The 24,973-nt window shown below is 51.0% G+C and overlaps 1 protein-coding gene across 6 annotated transcripts in view; it reads left to right on the top strand.

Annotated features, from left to right (window-relative positions):
- EGFL7 (EGF like domain multiple 7) overlaps positions 1-24,370 on the top strand; it is a 33,093-nt gene extending 8,723 nt beyond the window's left edge. For 4 of the 6 annotated variants that reach the window (XM_032767474.2, XM_032767475.2, XM_075060444.1 and 1 more), the window contains 8 exons: positions 7,508-7,705; positions 10,209-10,331; positions 10,822-10,934; positions 12,633-12,728; positions 15,029-15,202; positions 20,025-20,089; positions 20,507-20,669; positions 23,291-24,014. In XM_032767474.2, the coding sequence (XP_032623365.1) occupies positions 7,626-7,705; positions 10,209-10,331; positions 10,822-10,934; positions 12,633-12,728; positions 15,029-15,202; positions 20,025-20,089; positions 20,507-20,669; positions 23,291-23,313 (837 nt within the window). In that variant the 5' untranslated portion in view covers positions 7,508-7,625 and the 3' untranslated portion in view covers positions 23,314-24,014. Of the gene's footprint in view, positions 1-558; positions 694-951; positions 1,075-7,507; positions 7,706-10,208; positions 10,332-10,821; positions 10,935-12,632; positions 12,729-15,028; positions 15,203-20,024; positions 20,090-20,506; positions 20,670-23,290 lie in introns of those variants that run through there. The other 2 variants (XM_075060445.1, XM_032767477.2) reach the window with 2 other exon arrangements.
- Positions 24,371-24,973: the final 603 nt, after the last annotated feature.

Below are 24,973 nucleotides of genomic sequence, written 5' to 3'. Positions count from 1 at the left end.
ACATCTGCGCAGTTAAGGTTCAGATGGTTTAGTTTTTCATTCTGCTGGGCACATGTTAAACCAAAACCCCCACCCCACGGTGGAATTAGCTCTTCTCTCTGGGGAAGCAGCAGTCTACAAAGCAGGCAGCTTGGTCTGGTTGGATGGTGTTGGAGGGAGAGCAATTTCAGCACCCAAAGAAACAGAAGGGGGAAAAAACTAACCCCAATTGCAGCTGGGTTTGGGATGGGTGGTTGGCTTGGCGCCCCCAGTGAGCACGACAGGCAGGGGAGCAGTTTGGGTTTCGGCTAATCCATGGTAGCCTGGAGAGCGAATCCTTGAGCCACATGATGCCCGTGTCTTTGGGGGGCGGCTGGGTGCACTGGTCTCTCTGCACGGGCAGGCTGGCTGAGAGCTGCACTGAAGGGACCCTAGCCAGGCTGAGCGTTGACAGAGGAGTCAGGAAGAATTCACTAGCCTAGAACTCAGACTCAGTCGCCACCCCCGGGCAATCCGCAGCTAGGGGGGCGCTGGCGGGATCGGAGCGCGCGTTGCTTTCCTGGGAAGGAGGTGGGAGTTAGAAACCGGTTCAGGGTACCACGGGGCACCCCGCTGGGATCCCCCTTCACGCTGCTCCTCTCTGCACGGCCCCGCCTCGCTGCAATGGGGGAGCAATCACCCTCAGGACACGATCCGGATTCCGGATCCAGAGAGGTGAGCCCGGAGGTGAATGTCAGGCGCAGGTGCAAGGGCCAGGGAGGATTTCTCCCTCTCCGGCGGGGGCGGCGGGATAGGCTGCAGGTGGAGGTGTTTCCAGCCGCAGGTTGCGTGTTTCCTCGGTCCCCTGAACTGCTTTGTGGGTTTCAGTTCGGCGGTGCAGGGCTCGGCTCTGATCCTTCCCATGAGCTCATTGGACTAAGAGGAGAGGGACGCGGCACTGGGGGGCGGGGGAGGGAGGAAATGCAAAGGGGCTACACACCGCTGGCGGCTCCATCAAGGAGGCAAAAGCTGGGGGCAGGAGCTGCTGCGTGTGCGCCGCTACCGTGGGGCAGGCGAGCTCTCTGCAAATTCCCCTTCCTAGGACCGGCAGGAAAAGTAAGTAGGCTGGAAATGGGAGCTTGTAACTTCATGGCTGGGCCCTGGCTTTGCAAACCGCTCTGACCAGGGGGCTGGAAAGTTTGGACTCACGTGCGTTGAGGTCTCCTCCCTCCCTCTCCCCAGCTTTGCAAGTCGGATTTCTTTACACGCGCTGTCTGCTGGGTCTGAATTTGTGGGGGAAGCCTCCTTGCAAAAAGGCGGTGGCGGCGGTGGTGAGAATGGATGCACTGGGTTATTTGCAAAATCTGGCGCGCTTCTGCAGAGCGGTTCCCAAAGCGGCAAGCTCAGACCCGAAAGGGGCGATCCTACGGGGCCAGGTGGGGAGTTTGCAGAGATGCGAAGTAGCAGCATCAGGACCTGTACCTGCATCGCAGATGCCGCTGCACCCGGTCAGCCCAGACGCGTGGTGGCTGGATCAGTTGGAAAGAAACTGACAACTGAGCTGCTGGCTTGGCCTGGCCCGGTGTAGCCCCGTGACATGGGGTTCCCCCCAGCAGGGTTACCCTGGGTTACTGGGACAGCAGCGCGCACCCACCCCTGCAACACTTGGCTGGTCTTTTGCAGGGGAGCTCGGAATAGCTCCAGGGGCTGTTTGACCCTTAGGAAAGGCCCCCCTCTAGCGGCTCTGAGACTGAAATGCCCAAAGGAGGGGAGGCAGCCAGAGGCATGACATGGACAACTCTGTCGTTCAGGAAGTCGATGGTTGTTGACAGTTGTCTTAAGTGGGTGATTGACCTTCAGGGTTGACAATCTTAGCAGAATCCTATTGGGCTTGCAGAAGGAGACACATCTTCCCTGTACGCCACAAGGGCAGACTTTGGATTCATCTCTATATTTAAAAAAAAATGGTTAATTTAAAAAAAAGATTCATCCAAACTCTTAACCAGACACCCCAAAGTTTGGCAAAGTTTGGATCTTAGCTGGGCTCATCTGAAATTTGTATCTATCTGTCTATCTATGTATCTAATCTTTAGTACCACTGACTGCAGAATCTAGTCATAATATGCTTAGTGAATATGACATTTCAGCTACACGGCATCCTACCACAGCTGCCTGTGGAATACTAATGAACCCCAGCGCCCGTCCTGGCAGTCCGGAGGAAGAATTGCTGTGAGTAGTTTGGGGATGGGTCCCTGAGAAAGTTGCTCTGTCTCTTGCTCAGGTCCAGAAGAGTTTGAGTTACACCTCCCCGGGTAGAATCGGGGCACTCTCATGATGGGAACATGACTCCCAGAAGTCCCACATGATGAATGTCAGAATGGATCCATCAGGAATGTTTTCACTCCTGGAGGTGAATGGGAGCTGCAGAGCTGAATCGTCTTGCGCCACTTAGAAAATAGCCCCCGACACAATGATTCAGTAATAGACTTTAGCTGGTGCTTGGATTTCAGCTACAGAGCTGGAGATGGTAGCAGAGTTGACACACAACATGTGATAATGTTTTCTGTTGGCTCCCGCAGTAGTTTAGGCAACAGCTCTGAGGGCCAGAATTTTAGCGTATAGTTTTGGATGGAAGTCAGATGCAACTACTGGAATCATATTTGGTGACAGATGCTCATATTACAAGGCTTTGATGCCTCCTAGCATTTCAGGAGCATAGCGCTACATACAGTAGCTTTATATGAACAGAGCAACAACATATTTTACATTATAAAACTTGAGACACATTTGAGATTAGAGAGACTGTGCAAAAATGTATTGCGTTGGTTTTTTGGGTTTTTTTGTTCTTATCATACAAAGATTTTTCTGGTACATAAACAGAAAAAGCATTGTTACCGCTGACAGTCATTTTAGAAAAGAGATCAGAGAAAAGACAATGCTAAATTACAATTCGACAAACAAGCATTAGGCATCTTCTGCAGCTTTCAGGGGTCCTGGGGTCCTATGTGCATTAAACACGTGTGGAACAGCTCTAATTTGATCAAGATCGGATCTTTATCTGATACGGAACAACCCTGATTTTAACACACATGGAGGTGGAGATACATTCTGACGGGGCGGGGGAGGAAACAATTCTGTTTTAGACTCTTTGATTTTTAAAAACAGAACAAAACAAATTGTCCTTCGGGACCCAGGCCTCTAATCCTTTGCCATCCCCATGTAGGCAAAACTCCTACCTCTGTCAGTGGAGTTTGGCTGAAGGTCTGAGCTGATCTTCAGGGTTTGATTTAGAACATGGAATTCAGTCTCATTGAAGAAATACCATTGGGACGGAGGATTATGATTTCACTGAGAATTTGCACCGTATTCTAGCTGAGGTGAGGTCAGAGGGAATTAGGAGGGTCGTCAGACCGCCCAAGACATTCTAAGATGCCTCCATGTGCGTTGAGGTGTGCAAAAGAGTTTTCTTTCCTTTCCATTGATTATTGATGTCCTTATTTCTGTAAATGAACTGAAGCTTGATTTCTTATGGAGGCCAGCACCACAAATAACTAACCAGAGGGTGAAATTCGGTGTAGACAGCCAGCACAAGGTCTGTGCAGCATCTGAGCTGGTGTTTGTCACCCAGGGTGGAGAAGATTTTTGACCTCTTCCCTTCCCACCACCCAAAAGGGGCGGTGATTTGGCAACAGTAATGGGGTGGCTTGCCCCATGGGCTGGAGAGCCTGGGGATAACCCAGCCCTGAATACAGGATGAGCCCCACCTGAGTGGGATCAAGTCATTCCCCATAAAGAGCAGCAGGTGGCTGCAGTAAAGCGGGAAGGAGGGGTGGGGGGATTCCTTGGGAAACAGAGGGCGAAGGAGCTGCAGCTGGCTTGAAGAAGCAGCTGTTGGGAAGCCATTGAATTGTACTGGGGTTGGGTCAGAGTGTGTTTACATACATGGAGCTCTCAGGTGGGGAGTGTTTTCATTTTCTTTGGACTGTTGGTTGTTAAAGGAACTCTGAAGAAGGGGAAAATAGAGGCAGGGCACTGCACAGCCTGCCCCTGGCCACAAGGGGGTGCATGGGAGGCAACCAAGAGTATCAGTGATCGGAAATACAAACTATTTAGAATTCATCAGACAAAATAGGGTGATGTGATGGTGGCCTCTGTGCCTTTACAAGAAGAGGGAGGTTTGCTCGTCGGCCTTCTGATGGAGTCTGCTGTGCTTTTTGGGGCCAGGTGGCTGTAAAGTCCTTTCAGGCTTTCAGATGTGTGGATCTAGTCCATAGAATATCAGGGGTGAAACTGAGCTCAGGATTTTAACCAGTTTCAAGCCAACCGTCTTTCTCAATTGCTTCTGTGGGCCGTTTCCCTCACGTTTTTGAGGAGCCCAATCCAGTGCCTGGGCATCACTGCACTTGTCCTCTTCAAGGATACAATCTGCCTACTAATATGAGTGCCCTCATTGGCTGTAGCTGAGCTCATCCAGCCACTCCTTGAGCATGAGTGTTTGGAGCGAGGGCCTGTGTTATCTTTTCTATAGCTCTTCCTCCTCTGTTCTGGATCTCGCTTCCCCCTCTGCTCCAGACCTTCCTCGCTGCTTCTGACCTCTCCCATGGTACCCCCGGACATAGGATCCAATCCACGAGGAGTTGATTTGTGCCGCATAACCATTATTAGCCATGCGACCGCCTTGCTCTGCTTTGAACCAGATGGTCAGCTGGCGTTGCACTGAAGTTCAGTGCAGCTATAGCGCTCGACACCAGCTGGAGATCTGCAAAGCTGGAAATTCTTCTAAAGTGCCATGACATGAGCCTGGACCATTCCAATTCTATTTCCAGCCTTGATTTCCCCTTTTACAAGCTTTTTGCTATATCAGTGTGATATTTCCCCATTTCCATGGGGTTGTTTCTTATTAAACTTGTGTCTCCCAATAAAAGTGGTTTGTTTCAGAGGGTGCGGTCAGAAAGGCGAACCTTCTTTCATTGTCATGTATTTGATTTGTTTTTTTCTCCCTTTAACTTCCATCATCTGAAGGTCAATGGATTGTTTAAATTAGATGTCATTATTGACCCGCTAGAACTCTTCCTCATATATTTGCCTCTGCTGGCAGAATCAATGCCTCTTTATTCCCAACTTGGTTAGTATTGGCTTTGCAGAGAAAGCATTCAGCCTTCTAAAGCACTGGAGAGGACTCTTGTGTTTAAGAGGGAAGGAGACCCAATTTCACTATTTCCTTTGGTGAGAAACATGCGGCTTTATGATGCCATGTATATTGCAGCCCTTTGTACTGGCCTCCCTGTCTGGCACTAGTGGCATATTTCAGAATGATACAGCTCAACAAGCCATTTACTCTATTCCTGGAAAAAGAAAATCTTAAACTTGTGGAGCTAGTTCTTCAGAGGGTGTAAATCAGCATAACTCCACTGGCTTCATTGGAGCAATGGGTTTTTATGCCAACAGAAGATTTGACCCTGAAATATTTGATGTGACTCAGGTGCGAAATAACAATGACCTTCTCTAATTTTTTTTAAGCACTTTTACCTGGAACACCCTTCAGGCTCAGTTCTGTTCCCTTCTTTTCTTATCCTTGCCGGTACATGCACAATGGTTTGGTATTGGAAGGCTGCTGTGCGTGCTGGGTTGTATAGAGTGACTTGAGAGCTGCAGGCTGCACGGGGACTTTGTTATTGTAGGGTTGGCCGGACATACTCGTTTATTATTACAGGGCGACTTGCCTGTGAGGGCTGGGCTGCACCTGCTCCGCTGTCACTGTAGGGTGACTCATGAGCAGTGGGTGGCTGGCATTAGTGACATTTGCTTATTTTAAAACCCATCGTTGGGACTGCTATCCTAGTATCACTAATAATGAGGCTGTGCCAGATGCTGTGCAGACAAATGAGAAATGCCAGTCCCTGCCCCAAAATGCTTAGGGTCTTACAAGCCAAAGGAGCTGCTATTATCCTCATTGCCAGATGGGGCACCTAAGAACTGAAGTCAGTGGTGTCATAGTATAATTCCTCAATCTGAACCTTAGAGTTCAAGTATGAGGTACTAGCATAAATTCCTCTAAGCTTAATTACCAGCTTAGATCTGGTAGCGCTGCCACCAGCCAGATTTCCAGTGTTTGGCTCACTCTGGTCTCCCCAAAACCTTCACTGGGGGACCCCAAGACTGAGATGCCCTGAGTCTCACAACAAAGGGAAATAACCACTTCCCTTCCCCCTCTTTACCTCCTCCCAGGCTTCCCCTCCCTGGGTTACCCTGGAAGATTACTGTACTTAAACTCCTTGAATTACAAAACAGAGAGGACAATTCACCTTCCCCCCTCCTTCTTTTTCCCCCTCCCAGACTTTCACTGAGAGAGACAGTAATCCTGGCACAGAGATTCCTATTCCTGAGCACTCAAACTACGACAAAAGAAAATCCAACAAGTTTTAAAGGAAAGCTTATATAAAAAAGAAGGGGAGAAAAAAGACATAAAAATGGTGCTCCTGGTATCAAGGTGACAATATACACGGTTATTGGCTTAAAGAAGACAATGAAAATAAACAGCCTTATTCAAACAAGAAATATCAATGAAGAACATCCAGCAAATCACACACTTATGTAAAACAAAAACAGTATAAAAACCTATATTGTCTTATGCCTGTACTTACAACGGAAATCAGTAAGACTAGAAAGCCTGGAAAGGTAGCAGAGATCCTCTCTGAAGGCCGAAGACACAGAGTCCCAGACAAAAGACACACACCCAAAATTTCCCTCCCTGAGACTTAAAAAATCCCGGTTCTGATTGGTCTCGGTCAGGTGTATTAGTTCGCCTTTGTTAATTCTTTACAGTAAAAGAAAACATAACTTAGCTATCTGTTTATGACAAGTGGTTTCCAAAGCTGGTCTGCTTGCTTTAGTTCAGGGAAAGCCTCTGGCAGGGCCTGGCCGGTTTGTTTTAATCTGCCCACGTCCACAGGTTTGGCCGATCGTGGACTCCACTCAACGCACACCAGGCTGTGTTCGCCGCTCCAGGCCAATGGGGGCTGCGGGAGGCAAGCGCGGGCCGAGGGATGTGCTGGCCGCCCTTCCCGCAGCCCCCATTGGCCTGGAGCGGCGAACTGCGGCCAGTGGGAGCTGCCATCGGCCAAACCTGTGGACGTGGCAGATAAACAAACTGGCCCGGCCCGCCAGGGGCTTTCCCTGAATAAGCGGCAGACCAGCTTTGAGAACTACTGACTTAAGTGATTTGCTCCAAGTCACACAGGGAGATTTTGGCTGAGCCGGGAGTTGAACCCAGATCTCCTGAGTCCCAAGCCAGAAACGTCACCATGAAATTATTGTTGCTGCTGCTGCACTTTTAAAACCTACTTCGCTCCCGCTGCGTCATTGTAAGAGCATATCCCGCTTTGCTTTGCTAGTGCACAGCAGGGAAATTCCCAGTCGTTTAGCGTGAAAGCAGCACCACACCTTGCTCCCCTGCGCTCCTTTTTCAATAGGCCCAAAGGGGGCCATTGAAATGTCACCGTCCCAGAAAGGATGCTGCATGGTAAGGTCATTATTCTTTTGGTTTCAGGGTTCCCCACTGAAGAGACACATGCAGTAAGAGCCAGTGCTTCCCATCAAAGAGCGACACCCCTTCATGCCACACAATATCACACAGCAGGAAAGAAAGAGCCGGCAGAGGGCAGGAAATGCAGAGAATCAGCTGTCTCCTCACGGGATTTGTCTTAATCCTTGGTGTGACCAGCGCTGAGCGTTTTGCCCGGTCAGGGTAAGCCTCTTCTTTGTCCATCCTTCAGAAGTCTGGCTTGCTGCATGCATACCGCTGGGCTTCTCTGCAAGCCACAGTAAGGATTGATTCAGGGGGCTAGGCTCAAGGAGATATGAAAGGCCAAGTTCAGAAGTCTGCTGCACTTGGATGAGCGGCTTTCAAGGTGTGGGGACAGGCAAGAGACAACCTTGCAGATTCTTCCCGGGGTAGCGTAGGTTTTGGCAAGCTTTTGTGGTATTTGTTTGCTGCGTCTGTAAAGCGGAAAGCCATCCAAATACATTCAAGTGTATCAGTCTAGTTCCATGCAGCACATACAAAGAGAGTATCTTTGCCAGTTGACTTTGGGAGTCAAAAAGCTAAATAGAGCGTACACTGCTCATGATTTCTTATTGTGTCTTTAGTGCACATCCCTGCATGCATACACCCTCCCTCAAGCATAACTGCACACCCACCACCAACATACCCACCCACATGCATTCACATACACGTACACACTCCAGATGCACCCCCCCCATACACATGTATATATGCACACACACACAAATGACTGGTTCACCACGTTGAATATTTTGCCACTAGTAGCAGCCAATATGAGATGCATCAGACTATGGCAAAATCTCACATCCCTAAATCGGCAATGCTGTAGATGATGGAACAATTCCTTCCTGACCACAGTGTCAATCAGTTTGTGCCCTGAAGCATGGGATTTGATGGCCCCTATTGATCATGCATAATTGCTATTATTATTGTTCTTAGAGATGGGTTTGAACCAAACCCCAGGATCCAAACACACTTTGAACTGGAGGGAAATGCAGATTTGGGTATAAGCTGGGCAACGAGCTCTCAGCTCTGTAATGAGTCAAAACAGCATCCCAGCTCCAAAGCAAAATTTCCCCTTTGACTGCCCTGTTAAAATTTAGGGAAGTCTGGATTTGACTTCTCCTCCTCCTGCCCCAGTTAACTCATTTCCCACTAACTTTGGAAACAGTGATATCTGGACCCCCATTTTGTAGTTCTGACCTATCTCGTTTGGTTTTACAGAGTGACCCAGCCCTTTATACAATATTGAATCTTTTGCAGTCCTGAAGTCTCTCTCTCACACACACACACAAGCTGAATCTCTCTCTCTCTCTCTCTCACACACACACACACAAGCTGAATCTCTCTTTCTCGCGCTCTCTCTCTCTCACACACACTCAGAGCTGGCTGCTGGTATATATATACACATATACCCAGAGTAGATAGATCTTTATAATAATGTCAGCAAAACTGCCTCTTTCATACCATTAATCCAGCAGGGTGAAATGAGTTATCCTGAGTTAATGGAAGGCATCTGATGTCAGTGTTAATTTTCAGCACTTTAGTTCAAGTTTCTAATTTGTCTGGGAAGCTGACACAACTAATCGGGTTTCTTAATGGGCTTCTGCTCCAGAGGCTAAGATCGATGTCACACAAATCCAGCTGAACAGAACCTCTCAAGCTGGCAGAAGGCAAAACGGTGCAAAAATCTTTAACCAAGAACGCTTTGGATGTGACTTTCATGAAACTTTTCCTTTGCGGGTGGGCGGGGTGGGGAGATCCAGATCTACTTGAGAGCTACTTCAGTGGAAGGGATTTTACTCCACTGAGCAGAATCTGGTCCTTGCTGTGGATTTTTAGTCATCACCTAAGTGTTGTCTTTCAGTGCTGCCACAGTCTCAGAACGAAAACAAATCAAAGGCCAGCTAAAAACCAAATGATTTTTCTTACCGCGTTGACATGTCCCCTTTAATCTGCTGTTCAGGGGGAAATGATTCCCCCACTAATGGATTTGCATTCCTCTCCTTTGCATGGTAATTTTACAGCAGCCTTCGGAGGACTCTGTTCAGAGATTTTGCATGACAGCCACCCAGCAGCCCGTTTGCTGCGGATACCTGCTCCCGACATTGTTTTCAGTGAGATTGGAGATGGCCATCCTGGGCGCCTGGATGCAAACAGTAGAGGCAGCCTTGCAGCTTTGAGGGTAGAAGGGAGGGTCCCTGCGAGTGTAGAATTTATTGAGATAGGTGAAGGATATAAGTTCTCAGATATGTGAGGCAGGATATGGAGCTGATAGTCAAGGGATTTACTTGTGTTAAGTTTTGGAAGCCCCTATTAGCTTCTCTTCCCAACCACACCCCAATAACTCTGCTTCAGTAAATGAGAAATTAAGGGAGCCGTAGCAATAGCATCTTAACCAACCCTCTGTGAGGTTCTTGGCCAGAGTCTATGCTAGGGGAACTTGGCACAGCTCCATTGGAGGCATGGGGCCACTGACGCTGGCTGAGAATCAGGTCCCCCATAGGCCAAATGCAGCCAGGAAGTAAGAAGGCACAGTTGTACTGAAAGCAGTGGCATTGCATCCTCTTGCACTGGAGCTGGGTTTGGCCCCATGAAGGGGTTTTCACATCACATTCCTTATCTGCCTTCTGGGCCTGATCCCTGTTGCTTTCACTTTGAGTGAGACACGACGCCTGTTGTCTAGCTGCAGGGTGTGCTCTGCAGAGATGCAGAACAGAGCCGCTTCATATGTGGAGTCCCACGTGCAGCCTGTCTACCAGCCCTACCTCACAACGTGCCAGGGACACCGGCTCTGCAGTACGTACAGGTGAGGAGAGCAGCCTGCTTCAGGGAATGACGGGCGCCATCTCTGCAGACAGGTGGCATCTGGAATAGCGTGTCCGCTCCAGGGTTGGGCTGCAGTCTCCGCGGAAGCTGAGGGCAAGTATTTGCCCAGAGACACAGCATCTCTCCGGGGTGCTTAGCAAAGGGTTTGTTCAGAGGTGTATAAGGAGCCATCACCCTGCACACTGCAGGGAGGAAGACCATTCCCCCGTTCCCCTGTTGGGAGAGACAGCCATACTTGGGGTGGGCGTGGCCCCTACTCCTGGGAGCATGTGAGCAGGGAGGGATAGGGAGTGGGCAGAGGCAGGCTGGCACAATAGGGGAAGTAAACGGCAAAGGGATGACCTGGTTTACTCCCCAACCCTAGGAGCTAGGCGGGGGAAGGATGGTGACTCTCCCCAGGGCAAAGCAGTCGGCTCTTTCCGTACCCCGTACAGGCTCAGTCCCTAATACTTTCCTGAACTTTATTGCAGAACCACATACAAGGTTGCCTATCGCCTGGCCTACAGGAGATTTTCCCAGCCCATCTATATGTGCTGCCCTGGATGGAGACGGGCAAACAGCCACGCAGTCGGATGCAGCAAAGGTAGATGAGTGGCAGAGAGAGAGAAGAATATGGATTGTGATGAGATTGCAGCATCTCCCCTTTGACGCCTTGGTCCTGCTACCCTTCCACTTTGTTTTACACCAGTCTTTTTTCATTGACAGCGGCGGCTTTCTGCCTGATCTACACTGGTGTAAACGAGAGCAGAATCAGTCCCATAGTCTTGAGAGGGACAGCTACAGCCTGGCTTGAGCACTGACCTGGGAGTCAAGAGATAAGGATTCTGTTCCTGACTTTGGCAGGGGCCCTGGGCAAATCACACCCTCTTGGCGTCTCAGCACATCCATCCGTAACACAGGGATTGTAACTACTACGCCCACGTTGGCAAAAAGCTTTGTGCTTTGAGATCGCTGAATGAAAAGTATTAGCATCCTGCTGGTGGGAGGGGCTCTCCTAGTGCAGAATGCTGGAGAGAAGGAAATATAGCACAGACAGGGGTTGTTAACACCCTGCAGAGGGCTCTCAGCACCTCTCAGATCACGACTTCTGTGTGCCTCAAAAGCCACTGCCCTTGTTACCAGATCTATCTGAAATTCGTGTAATTCTCTCTTGTACTAAGCCGGCACTTATCCTTCCAGCACCCGCCTGTGAGAACAAATCGGTTTCAATTAGCCATTCATTTATAGCCTTGCTTTGCTTGCCTTGCGTATGTCGCTTTATTAGCTTGGCTTATACCAGAGGAGAAATTAATAAACCCTTTCCGCATAAATCAGCAGTAATGGCACAGCTCTGCTTTTAGGGGGAACTAGTGATGTACAGCACAAAAGGAATGCCAAGCCCGTCAGAGGCTAATCTCTTACCAGCTCAAACCAGACTGCAATACACTAACCCTTCCCAGAGCCTGTCGCTGATTGAGAGCTGCTGCAGTCCCCCTTTACACCCCTCCTACTCCCTACACAGACTCTGAGGACGTCTTCCTCTTTCCAGGACTGAAATGGGTTAAGTTACAAATGAAAGTGTTTATTGTGCTAGCGAACACCAGTGGAAAGACTTTCCAGGCATCAGCTCAGGGCCATTCAAGACACCATCCTAGATCTGTTGTTCATTTGATGAGCTCCCAGAGTTACTGAAGGCTGTATGAAAATGCTGAGTTTCTGGGGCCGAATCCTCTTTTCTGATCTGCTCAGGGGTCTCTGAGGAACTCTGGGCCAGAGTGTGAACCTCTTACTTCCACTGGGAGCAGCTGTTTGCACACGTCGGCTCGTTGCTGGCCCATGAGAGCGAGGCATTCACAGCCATTGCCCTCTGTGAGTCACTGTGGGGTATCCTACCACTTGTCTCACGCAGAGCGCCCATCAGGAGTGCCACATGCTGAGCGTAATACAGATCTGAGTCACATGGAGGCTGGTGCATTCCCGGGGTGGGGTCCTCAGCTGGTGGCAAGGGGCTGCGCTACGCTGACATAAATGGAGCTATGGGTATTGACACCAGCTGAGGCTCCAGCCCCATGTTTTCGCTCCCCTTAAACGTTTGCTCGAATTCTGCTGGCGGCCAGGAACATTCTGTAACTGTGCTCAGCACAAAGGCCAGGACAGGAGCTCAGAAGATGCCTGCGTGTGTAATAAAAATCGCCTCGACAGCAGGAATCTGCAATGGTGGGAGCACGTGCGTGTCTGCGTATGGCAGGAGGCCCGGAGTTTTGCCTCGGCAGCATTGTGACGGTGTGTTATTGTTTTACAGCCATTTGCAGGTTGCCTTGTCAAAACGGCGGGAGCTGTTCAGCCCCAGACAGATGCACCTGCCCCCCAGGATGGATGGGGAAATCCTGCCAGACAGGTAACAGCTCTGGTTCCCCTGTTTTGTATTTCAGTATCTCCCCTGGGCTTCCCTTTGCCAGGGCGATGGGAACGTGGTGGGGGATGGCGAGATAAAGCAAGTGACTTGTCACAGGTGATTTGCAGTATCTGAGGACAATCTCCATGATAGTCCAGTGGCACCATGAAGGGGACCCATGCCTAATGGTTTCCTCTGTTGGTTCCCAGCAGGGAGTGAACGTGAGCCGTGCTCAGGCAGCGTGCCAGGCCCATGGGCTGAGAGAGTAACTCCATGCTCTGTTAGCTGTCAGAGCTTCTTTACAGGACCCAGCGTGTTTACTCAACCCATGACACCAGCTGCGTGGTGCCTCCATTCCATGCTTTGGGTCAGCCCCTGAGATACGTGGGCGCTGCCTCTGCAGGGCGTCAGCTCTGCACCCGACGCCTGTAATGGGCCGTCAGGCACCTTCAGCAGCTTTCTGCGGCCCTTGCCCTTGTGCTTCACCGATGGCCACGTCAGGTGCTTGTGCAAAAGACCCTCCCTGCTTCCTGGTTGGTGAGCTGGCTGCCTTCCCAGGGGCAGGGCATTGTTGCTCATGGGCAGCGCTTGGGGAGGGACTGGCTCGTGGATCTGGGCTCTGGCAGTGGTGACTTGGGGCAGGTCACTGACAGCAAGGGACTGGAGGGGTCGGATGTGGCTGTGGGGAGGCTGCTGTTTATGCCCACAGCTCCCACAAACCAGCAGGCAGGGGGTGGGCCAAAGCCAGCCAAAGGGCTTGGATGGCCTAATGCTGTTGACCCAGCAGAGGGAGGCAGAAGCTAGCGTGTAGCTGGCAGATTGGGGTAACACGTTTGGGCTGCTCGGTGGATTTTGGTGGGGGGCGCTAGCTGTGGGAGGCCTTCCCTCCATTCCCTCCCCCTTCTGCTAACGCTCAGGGCTGAGACTGGATTCCATTTCATCTCAGCTGGGCTAAATGGGAGACACGCCCGCCCATGACGTTACGGGCACTCTGCTGCTTTACACCACTTCAGAATCTGTCCCTAAATGCCCTTTCCTGCCAGATTTATTCGAGAGGCCTCATTTTGAGGGCTTCATGTTACACCCCTGGGGTGCATGCATGGGCCTGCCTAGCCCCAACCCAGGAATTCAGGCCTGTCGCAGCCTTTCTGGTTCTCTCCAGGAGTCACTATGGATTCGAATGGTGTAAAACCTGTCCCAGGCTAAATCAGAGGCCCAGTGAGTCCAGTACATGGTTGGAGGCAGATGCCTGACAGGTATAAATCAGCTCTCTTGAGGCCAGTGAAGTGGCACTGATTTCCACCAGCTGAGGATCTGGCACATTTGTAATACAAGTGCATGTGTGTGGGGTGGAAACACTGGCTTAGCCATGACTCACTGGCCGGCTGTAGCGACAGCTTGGATCCCAGCTAGGGTGACCAGACAGCAAGTATGAAAAATCAGGACAGGGGGTGTGGCGGGGGGTAATAAGAGCCTATATAAGAAAGAAAGAACCCCCAAATCAGGACTGTCCCTATAAAATCAGGACATCTGGTCACCCTAATCCCAGCTCAGAGGGTTGGAGAGATTTTCCTGGTGCCTAGAACAGACTCACCCAGGCACAGGAGGGGGCTGTCGTTCATGTCACTTTGTGGCATGGTGTTAATACCCCTTGTGCGAGGCGGGTTGTTGGGCTCTACACACACACACACACACACACACACACTCGAAAGGCTGATAGCACCTCACCGGGGATGGCCTGGCACATGTGGCACCCCCACCTCCTGGAACCAGCACTGGACAGCGCTCACCCAATCGGGGAGCGTTTGGCTCCAGTTCCAGAATTAGGGAGCGTTCAGATCAGGGGCTTTGTTTTTGCCTTTTTTAGGCGTCCTGGGCCTGATGCGTCACATGGCTCCTCCTGTTTTACCTGGTCTAGGATCCGTGGCGGAAAACAGGAGTAACACAGTGATGAATTAGGGCCATGAAGCGAGCCCCGAGCTGGCTGCATTGACAGCAAAGGAGAGTCTTTACTCAGGCAGCTGGGTACAGCCAGAGGCTGTGGGGTTCTCTCTCCAGCTCCCAACTAATCCAGCCTGCCCTCACCGCACTGGTCTCCCCAGCTTGTGGCCTGGATTAAGCCATCCCACAAGGGATGGCTGACGGCTCTCCCGTCCTAGCTGTCCCACGTATGCACTTGGCGAGAGGCCCATGTCTCACTTGGTGGTGTCAATCTGCCATGCTCTGTGCTAACCCTGGCTTCACAGAGGCTGCTCCCTGGTGGCCCGTCCCGAGCTCCTGTGACCTTACTCCTGTACTTTCAGATGTGGATGAATGCGCTGGCCCGAGCCACGGCTGCAGCCAGCATTGTGCCAACACGCCTGGGAGCTACAGATGTGCCTGTCGGGCTGGGCAAAGGCTCTCCACCGATGGGAAATCATGCCAGGCTTCGGATCCACCCACTGAGGTGGAGGCCTCCCCCGCCCTCAACCGATCAGGTAGCACCGCATGGGCTGGAGCTAGTCCTGGGGCGTGTTGCTGAATGGTAACTGCATTGCCTGCCCCAAAGGGTGCGAGGCAGTAGGGGGCTCTAGGCGCTGGAGCAGGGCTCTGAGGGCCAGGATTCGATTCTGAGGGGTGACTCTGTGGCTTGGCTGTAAAATGGGGATAATGGATTGCTGTGAGGTTTAACTGATTATTGGGCCAGACCCCCCGCAGCTGGTGGGACTTCAGGGGCTTTGGAAGCCAGCGACTGACACAGCGGCCAGCGGGGAGACAAGTGGGTCAGCCCAGTGTCATCGTCTCTCTGCGCGACTCCAGAGCCGCGAGGACGGCGCGGTGGCGACGCTGGTGCCGGCTCATTATTACTTTTGGTACGCGCTGTGACACTTCAAACTCGTACCGTGAGTAATAATGCGCTGCGGCCAGCCCTGGCGACAGACGGGAGCCGCGCCGGCACAAGGCCATGGATGTGATCCCGCGGCCTGCCCCTCCAAGCCCCTTTCCCGTGTCGGGCCATCCCCGCCATCTCCTCCTGGGCTGCTGCAGCAAGTCTCGCAATGTAGCTAAGAGTCTGTCACGGTTATTTTCAGTAAAAGTGACGCATGGGTCATGGGCCGCAAACAAACATTCACCAGCGCCCGTGACCTATCTGTGACTTCACTAGAAATAACCAGGGGACAGGGCTAGGTAGGGGGAGGAATGACAGCTGGGGTCCTCGGGGATGGGGAGGGGGGACTGATAGTCTAAGCCCCACTGCCATGTTGGGGGGGGGAGGAGGGGGGCACAGCCCTGGATCCAGTGGTCGCAGGCCTGGGGGTAGCTGCGGGGGGGCAGGTGCACAACGCTGGCTCTGGAGCTGGTGGCAGCCGGAGGGAAGGGGCACACAGTCCTAGGTCCAGCCACAGGCGCACAGCCTGGGCCACAGCCACAGGGCGGGAGGGGGGTGTAACAGCCCTGGGAAGCCGCGAGGGGGGCGCACGGCCCTGGCCCCCGTTGGAAGCTGCAGGATGGGGAACACGGCCCCAGTTGCAGCCCCCGGTGGAAGCCGTGAGGCAGGGGCCCACAGCCCCAGTTCCAGCCCCAGCTCTGGGGCAGGGGCGCGCATGGGCCGGGTTCCAGCTGCAGGGCAAGGGTGCTGAAGCTGAAGAAGTCACGGAATCTGTGACTGCTGACCTCCGTGACAACACCGTAGCCTTTTTATCACTAATTCTGCCGTGGTACAAGGTGCACAGGTCCACCCCCTGCCCCGGTTTATCTCTAGAGCGATGCAGGAGGCAGAGAGCTGAATGGGATAGAGTCCTGCCCTCTTGAGCAAATTCTTTGCTACGCCAGCTGCCCAGCCCTGAGGACAGCAGAAGCGTGGAGGACGGTGCTCTAGGCAGGGTGCAGGTGCCATTTTCCTCTCTTCATGGGGTCGATACAGCCCCGCTGAAGTCAGTGGAGCTATGCCGGTTTGCCTCCACGGTGGATCCAAGCCCATGGAAGGGTAGGACACACCATGCATATACCATAGCCAGGGCTGGCTTTAGGAAGTGCGGGGCCCAACTCGAACATTTGTGGCGGGGCCCTGGGAGGGATAACTAAAAAAACCAAAACATGTAAAAAAAAAAAGCCTTTCATTTCTTAGCAACCGGTTCCCTATAAAAAGTTCTGATTTAAGGGATGTGCCACAGTATGTATATTTTGTACCAATAGGGTTACCATATGTCTGTATTTTCCTCCCAGATGGCGATTTAAGAACCAAAAGCCTGACATGTCTGGGAAACTACAGATGTTCTTTTTAAAAGAGATGGGCCTGAACTAGAAATGAGCTCTGTTTTACATGTGTGGGTCCCGCCACTCCCTGGGGGTGTCCTAGGATGACCAGATGTCCCAATTTTATAGGGACAATCCAGATTTTTGGGTCTTTTTCTTATATAGGATCCTATTACCCTCCACTTGCTGTCTGGTCACCCTAAGGTGTGCACATGTGTGGGTCCCAGCTGCTCCCTGCCCCCCTCATTGAAGCAGGTGTGCAGGGTTACTGCCCTGGGAACTGCAGGGCACCAGTGGACATGGGGCTGGCTGGAGGCAGGGCAGGGGCTGACTAGAGGTAGGGTCAGGCTGCAGGTAGGGCAAGGGGTGCGGGGTTGGCTGGAGACAGGGGAGTGTGGGGTGGGCGGGCTGGCTTCAGGCAGGGCCACAGGGGGGTGCGGCATGGGTTGGCAGGGCTAGAGACAGAGGAGTATGGGACTGGCTGGCTTCAGGCAGGGGGATGCAGCAGGGGTTGGCTGGAGACAGGGCAGGGGCTGGTGCGGGCAGAGCAGGGGGTGTTTCAAGGGCTGGCTGTGGGCAGGGACTGCGGGGCTGGCTGGAGGCAGGGTAGGGGGTGCGGGGCTGGAGATGGGCTGGCTGTAGGCAGGGCAGGGGGTGCAGGGCTGGCTGGAGACAGGAGCTGGTGCAGGCGGGGCTGGCTGCGGGCAGGGCATGCAGGTACAGGCGGTACTACTGCCCCGGCCCTGTAAATAGCTGTGGGAGCCCTGGGGAAGGGGCGGGGCTCCAGGGGCTATTGAAAGGACTGGGGTGGCAAAGACAGCTGGAGCCCTGGACCCTTTAAATAGCCCCCGGAGCCCCCTACTACCCGAGGGCTCTGGGGGCTATTTAAAGGGCCCAGGGCTTCCCTGATTCTACTGTCCCGGCCCTTTAAATAGCTGAGGGAGCCCTGGGGAAGGGCCGGGGCAGTAGAAGCAATGGGAGCCCTAGACTTTTTAAATAGCCCGCAGAGCCCTGCAGTCCTACCCCAGGGCTCCAGCAGTGGGGCTCTGGTGGCAATTTAAAGGACTTGGGGCTCCAGCCCCTGCTGGGAGCCCCAGACCCTTTAAATTGCCCCCTGGGAAGCCGGGCCACCCCAGTACAGCGCACAGGGTCTTGCCAGTACGCTGTACTGGGGCTTTGGGTGCAGGGCCCTCTTAGGGCTGGCCCTGACCACAGCCCAGCCTAGCAACACCTGCTCCCATCAGTGGCCAGTTGTTTGGGCTTTGCGGATGGGGAGAAGGCTCCAGCGACTCATTAAGTGAAAGCAGGGCCCTGCACAAGGACAATTGCTAGCCCAGGGTAATGAGGCCTCCCCTTGCTAACTGCACCTGGCTGTAGCCCACTGTTGTGTGCCGGGTGTCAGACCATGCCTGCTTTGCTGGAGGAGTGCAGCTCTATGGCCCTGTGGAGCACAGACCCCAAGCTGCCCTTTGAAATCCTGCCAAAGCTAAGGAATGAAAACAAATCACTTTTTAAATATCTTTGGCACCTGAGCATCTCTAAGGAAAAGTGGCAGTGGCTGACAGCCGTCTCTTAATACCCTTTGGTGGAAACACAGGTTACTCCAGGGCTAGCTTAGCTACAGCCAGACAATAATTCTAAACATTCATCTCATTCCTGTTCAGAACAAAGGTAATTCCCCTCCTCAAGCACACACATTTTGGACCTATGCTGTGCTACCCGATAAGGGGAAAAGCCTGAAGAGGCCTGAGGAGCAAAGGCTGGTTGTAGTTTGTGGGGTAATGTGCCCATCAGGATTAGGGTCAGAGGCTGGGGCTTGGCCAGCTTTCTGTGTTCCTATTGTGGTTTGCTACATTGCAAAGACCACGGTCTTCAGTAAGAACCGGCATTGCTTGACTATACTAGTAGCTTGGTTGCCTGGTTTAGGCCAGATCCTCAGCAGATGGAGGATCCAGACTGGTGAATTTCTGGGAAAAAAAAATAATTAAAGGGCCAACCTTTTGCACAACCCCAGAGAAGTCAGTGGAGTCATAAGATGAGAGTAGGTTCGCCCTGGGTCCCCCTGTACAACAAACCCACTTTCAGGAGCGTAGCGGGGCAAAGCATGCAGAAGGCATGTTCATGCATGACTGAGACCTTGCCCTGCAGCCCACCCCACAGCTAAGACCTTCCAGAAGTAAGAATCCCAAAAGCCGAGGCTGTGCAAACACATGGTGCAGAGCTCTTCTAGTCCCAGGGCAGAGGTTTCAGAATAAGGGCAGATTAATTAGCTCACAGGGGTCAGTCAGTGGCACTCCTCAGTGGCTCAGCTGAGGGCAGTTGTGTGTTTTCAATCAGCCACTGGTGTCCTGGCTGGTCATTACTGCGCAAGCCCCTTTCCATAGTTCCTGGATTAGTTGAGGCAGTGGGGGGCTGCTGGTAAACTCTCCGCAGGGATTTCTAGCTAGTACGTAGATTGATGGGGGTGACACCTGAGCTGTTGCTTGTTTTCATTCCTGCAGCTGCTCAATGAACTGCTAAGGGAGCCCCCTGCGCTCAACAAGCATGTCAGTGTGTGGCACATGGGGTAGCAGAGAACAGCCAGCTCATTCCCTAACTGTCAGGAAGACCTCCGGGTTAACCCTTCGGCTGCTGCTCCCCCCAGGATTGGCAGTGGCACCTGGCTAGGTTTTCCCAGGGTGGCTGGGAAATTTGCCAGGGGGCTCAGTACACACCGCCAACTCCACCCTGTTAAGGGCTCCTGGGTTTTTTGCACCTGAGAGATAGCAGCCTCGCTCTGCCATCACAGCCCGTTTTGAGGATGATGGTTCACTTTAAAAAGCGACCAAGAGTCCTGTGGCATCTTATAGCCTAATAGACGTATTGCAGCATGAGCTTTCGTGGGTGAATACCCACTTCGTTGGATGCATGTCACCTACGAAAGCTCATGCTTCAATACGTGTTAGTCTATAAGGTGCCACAGGACTCTGTCGCTTTTTACAGATCGAGACTAACCTGCTACCCCTCTGATACGGTTCACATTAAGGAATTTTATTAATTCCTGTGGTGTTTTGCTCCTGGCAGGTGCCTCCAGTGAAATGAAGGAAGAAATGCAAGCCCTCCGGAGCCGGGTGGAAGTGCTGGAGCAGGTGAGCTCCCATCAGCGAGTGCAGCCAGAGATGCAGGCGCTTGTATTTCAGCCTTTTTTTAATGCACTTTTAAGTCAGAGTATTTGGCTCCAGTGCCTCATTGCACAGCTGTTCACATCTGGAATTTTTGCCCTTCGCTGGCTCTATTTTTAATTTTGCCACCTAATCTAGTCTTGGGTTCTGGTATCAGCATTCCCCTCTGCATTGCCCACCGATTGCAGCAAATGCTGTGACAACTCTTCCCCCCAGGAGCCCTATTAGCAGTAATCAGCTACCCCTAACCAGCTCTGCCAGCCCCCTGGCCTGGGAGATGGCTGAGCCGGCTGTATCAGCTGGTGGCAGGTCACGCTAGGTGGTCTGATAGTGTAATAGAGAGGGATGGAAACTAACAGCTCCTCTCTCTCTCTCTCTCAAAAGAAACTCCAGTTATTGTTGGCTCCATTCCATAACCTCATGCCATCGGCAGCAGATGACATTAGCACAGACCCCATCAGCCAGCTGTTCTACTCCCTGCGGCAGCTGGATAGAATCGAGTCCCTGAGTGAGCAGATCTCCTTCCTGGAGGAGCGACTGGAGACATGTAAGTAGCAAGGGTAGTTTGGCAGCGCTCAGCTAGGAGAAGGGCCTCGATGCTGGTTATTGCTAGAGGTTGTACCAGTGTGTTCTCTTCTCCCCCTGCCCCTTTTGCTATTACAATGACACTGCCGTAGACACGATCGTGCTGCTGAATTCTAATCCCAGTTCTACCACTGCATTAGGGTTACACATCAAAGAGCCATGTCCCTCCCTTGAGGGGAGTAGGTGGCATACTCTGATTTACCCGTTAGGAATGCACAAAAAACAGGCCATTTAAAGTACAAATACCAGATTGCTCCCCTCTTGTAAAGCAGATCTAAGCAGAACAGCAGACATACCATGCACATGCAGACCAACTGGATCGGTTTTGTCTATGCCACAGTTAATCTACTTCTACGCCAACTCCAAAACCATCAGCTTGTAATTAATAAATGATGGTCGCAAACAGCCGGAGTTTCATTTCAGAGCTGTTTGTGCTGAATCTGATCCCTTCATGCAGCATCCAAAGATAATAAACAGCTGCATCGAGATCATAGTTTTGGGCAGTGGCGAGGGTACATATTATCTCAGCTCCTTTTCATGCCACTGCTGTTTAGGGGCCATAAGCAGTTACATCAGAAACTGCCTTAGATTATAGGATTTGTGGGTGCAGTGTCAGAACTCAATACAAAAGTTAACAGTCCACGTGAGTTTGGTGAGTACAGGGAACACTGGGGAAAGTTGCTCCTAGAATTCTACAAGCCATTTTTTTCCAGCAATGCAGCAAATATGTGCTGTTTAGAAAAGGCAAAATTGCACCACAACTTTGAACAAAAGCATTTGATTAAAACCTTCGCTTCTGAAAAAGTATAACTAGCTGAATAAAGACCAGACCTGGGGCTTAATTTCCCACCAAGATGTTCGTGTCAGCTGTAGTTATCCAGCTAACGTGTGGGTCATGGAAATTAACCCAGCTTGCTGAAATAAGTAACAATGTTTGCTGTTAATTTCAGCATACAGCCTTGTAGAAGTTTGTGTTTTCACACAGCTGCATTAATTTCAATGGGCAGAGCCATTAGTGGCGCACTGCTCTTTGGGATAGTATGATGTTTGATTCTCCATTACAATTCTGAAGTGCTTTGTTTTATATGCAATTTGCCAGCCATTTACAACTTTTGCATTTGAAAGCCTTTTGTTTTCCATTAAATGCTTTTGATCAAACTTGCTGAGAAACCCAATCATTTGTCCACTCAGGAATTGGTGTGCAGCAGCAATACAGCTAAATTCCTGATTAGCTACCCTGCCTCTAAGCAGTAGAAGTCGTCCTGCAGTATAGTTGCTTATGTGTGGAAGAACACAGGCCCTACAAGACACAGTCAATTTTCAGCTGGTTCCTCTTAAAGGGGTAAAACTTTTTCTGTTACTTGCTAAAAAACAAACATTTGTTGTGGGGGGAGGGGGGATGTTACAGGCACTGCTCTGTAGTGAGTTTTTTTTGAAATAGGTTCACTGTCTTTTAAGGACACATCCTTAGCACCAGCACAATACTGGAATGTGGAGCCATGAACTGGAATATTTCCATCCTACCTTGTGATGCTGCTTAAAGTTCACAACTGTAACTAATTTGTGCCAGGCCACATCCTGACACATGGATTTTTGCCCCCCCTTTTAAAACAAGAATGTTGAACAATTGAGATGGAAACTAAGACCCATCACACTAAATTAAATAATATCGACAGTGCAAACCCTGCCCCTGAACAGGGCTTAGGAAAGTAGCTGGAATTCTCTTCCCTCCATCTTCAGCCAGACTCCAGTTTTTTTAAAAAGGGGAGTCTAGAGGCTTCAGGGTTAGGCACAGTTTTGCTTCCACACTGCTATACGGATGGGGTACTTGGCTGTCTAAATGGTAAGCAATCAACAGCCACAGCTAGAAAAACGTAGCTGTTCTTGGTTTAGAATCAGGCCTGTTATAGCTTGGTTACCCTACAGCACAGAGAGTGACTTTTCAATACCCCACTTGTACTGTGCGCTGCAAATCTGAGCCCTCTGGAGAGTGGAACAGAAGCAATAAATGGTTTGTGAATAGAAGGCCAAATAACAAGACCCTTAATTATCAGAGGGGAGCCCCGTTAGTCTGTAAAAAGCAGAGTGTCCTGGGGCACCTTATAGCCCAACAGGTGTATTGGAGCATGAGCTTGCGTGGGTCTGACGAAATGGGGATTTACCCACGCAAGCTCATGCTCCAATACAGCTGTCAGGCTATAAGGTGCCACAGGACACTCTGCTGCTTTTTACAAGGCCCTTAGTGTTAGTTGAAGCTGGAGGGTTTTAGGTGGTTTGGAGGTTTTTTGCTATGGTTTAATAGTTTCGCATTTGATGTTAAAGAAGTTCATTCCCAGACTGACTGTGTAAGGGTTCTACCCATCAATACCGAGGATCTTCCGTGAAGTCTGGGACTTGATCAGCTGTGCTGGTCAAACGTTATCCCTTTACAGACACACCCCCTCAGATTGCACATAAAGGGTCACAAGCTCAGCCAATTTAAAAAATAAAGTCCAGTCACAGCCAGGCCGTTATACTAGTACAAAGATGCCTGGCACCAGCCTGGCCCTGACTAACGCTCGCTCTGGAATTGTCTGGTTTCAGGTTCATGTAAGAATGAACGCTAATAAGAGAGAGGAGCAGACTGGATTTCCTGTCTCAGCACCCTTTGACCCAGCCTGCCGAAAGAGGCCACGATACCTTCTGCACAACATGGGATGGAGCCATAAAGAGCTTATTTTGATACGAAAGGGCCTAGGGTGTTTTTCTAAGAATTAAGCTGCTTGGAGACTGATTTTAAATTGGACTTAGGTTTTGCCCTTATGGCAAAGTTGTAGGAGATGCTCAGGGTAATAAACACTTTCTTCCAAGCACTTGGCCAGCTGGCACAGCATCAGCCAGTGCCATACAAGAGACTTGTTAAAAGCAAAACCATGTGGTGCTTAATTTGTTTGTGACTAAGTGAGGGGAAACCCTGGGCCAACAATTAATCATGTGGTACAGCAGCATGAAATGAGCTGTGCAAGCAGCAGATTGTTTAGCTTAGAAGCCTATGTTCTTAGAGAACTATATAGCCAGACTTTGCTCTTACTGACATCCAGGGGAAAGTTTTGCCTAACTGCACATTATTTCACTATTAGAGCAGGGAGGAGACAGGAGGGCTGGATTCTGCTCTTAGGCTTTTCCACTAACTCCTTTTTATAGATGCCTGAAATTCAAACAGATTCAAAATGCACCAAGTCAAATCTGGTCACTAAAACCTTCCCTCAAAGGGAACTAGTATACATTCTCCATTTGAAATGCTGGGGGGAGGGGGACGGGAAGAGGATAGAGATAATCCCTTAAACTGGCTTCATTTACACACTGAAGCCTGGCCCACTTGCTTGTCTGTGACAAGATAACCAGCTAGTTTTGCCAGCTAAACCAGGCTTGGCTCAGACTGGAACTAGGAGTGGCGGAACAGATGCACATTGCCAGCTTGCTGTGGGCAAAGCCTGCAGTGCTCATGCCTCTTTGCATGGTTAGCTTAAGGCTGCTGGAGGAAGGAGCCTAATGTTTATAGAGAACTAATGAGTCTATGGTACAATGCTTTCCTACTTGTAAACAGCCAGAGACTTGAGGTCTATTATAGCCAAGCACTGTGTAGGGTGGTGCAGTTTTTGTATTAAAGTTATGTTCTGTACAGCTCTCGGGTATGGGTTTGTCATTGGTTGGTCAAGATGCTGAGCCATGAAGGAGGCCTAGTGGAATCCAGTTGTTTAGGGAAGTTATTCTACCCTATGTCATGACTTCACCCGTAGGAGCCTAAGGCCACACTTACTGCTGAAACAGAGGCGAGCTGGGGAGGATAGCAGCTTCCTTTTGCTTGCAGCCAAGGTGCAACTTGATGTAAATGCACACACCCAGATAGGAAGCTGCAGGTAGAGATGTCTGCATTTCTCCCCACTTCCTGGTCCTGCCTATGGCAAGGGGACCATAGTCATGGTAGCCCTGGGGAAGGGTTGCAGTAGCATCTCTTCTCTGCCTGCAGGGGGCAACAGCGTCCAGCAGGAAGCTGAGGGTAAAAACAACTGTATAGGGAACATGACCAGTCCCATCACCCATACATAGGAACATGGACACTAGAAGCCCTGAAGTTACTGGAACCCTTTAGGGCAGGCACCAGCTCTGCTTGTGCCTAGTGGAGGGCCCACTGCCAGCTGTGCCTATAGCCTGTTCCTCTGCCCTGGGGAAACAGGAGCAGAAGAGAAGGGTTGCTAAGGAAGCAACTCAAGACTAGCAAATCTT

The sequence above is a fragment of the Chelonoidis abingdonii genome, chromosome 24 (genome assembly GCF_003597395.2).
Source record: "Chelonoidis abingdonii isolate Lonesome George chromosome 24, CheloAbing_2.0, whole genome shotgun sequence".
Taxonomy (NCBI): Eukaryota; Metazoa; Chordata; order Testudines; family Testudinidae; genus Chelonoidis; species Chelonoidis abingdonii.
This window is presented reverse-complemented; position numbering and strand designations above follow the sequence as displayed.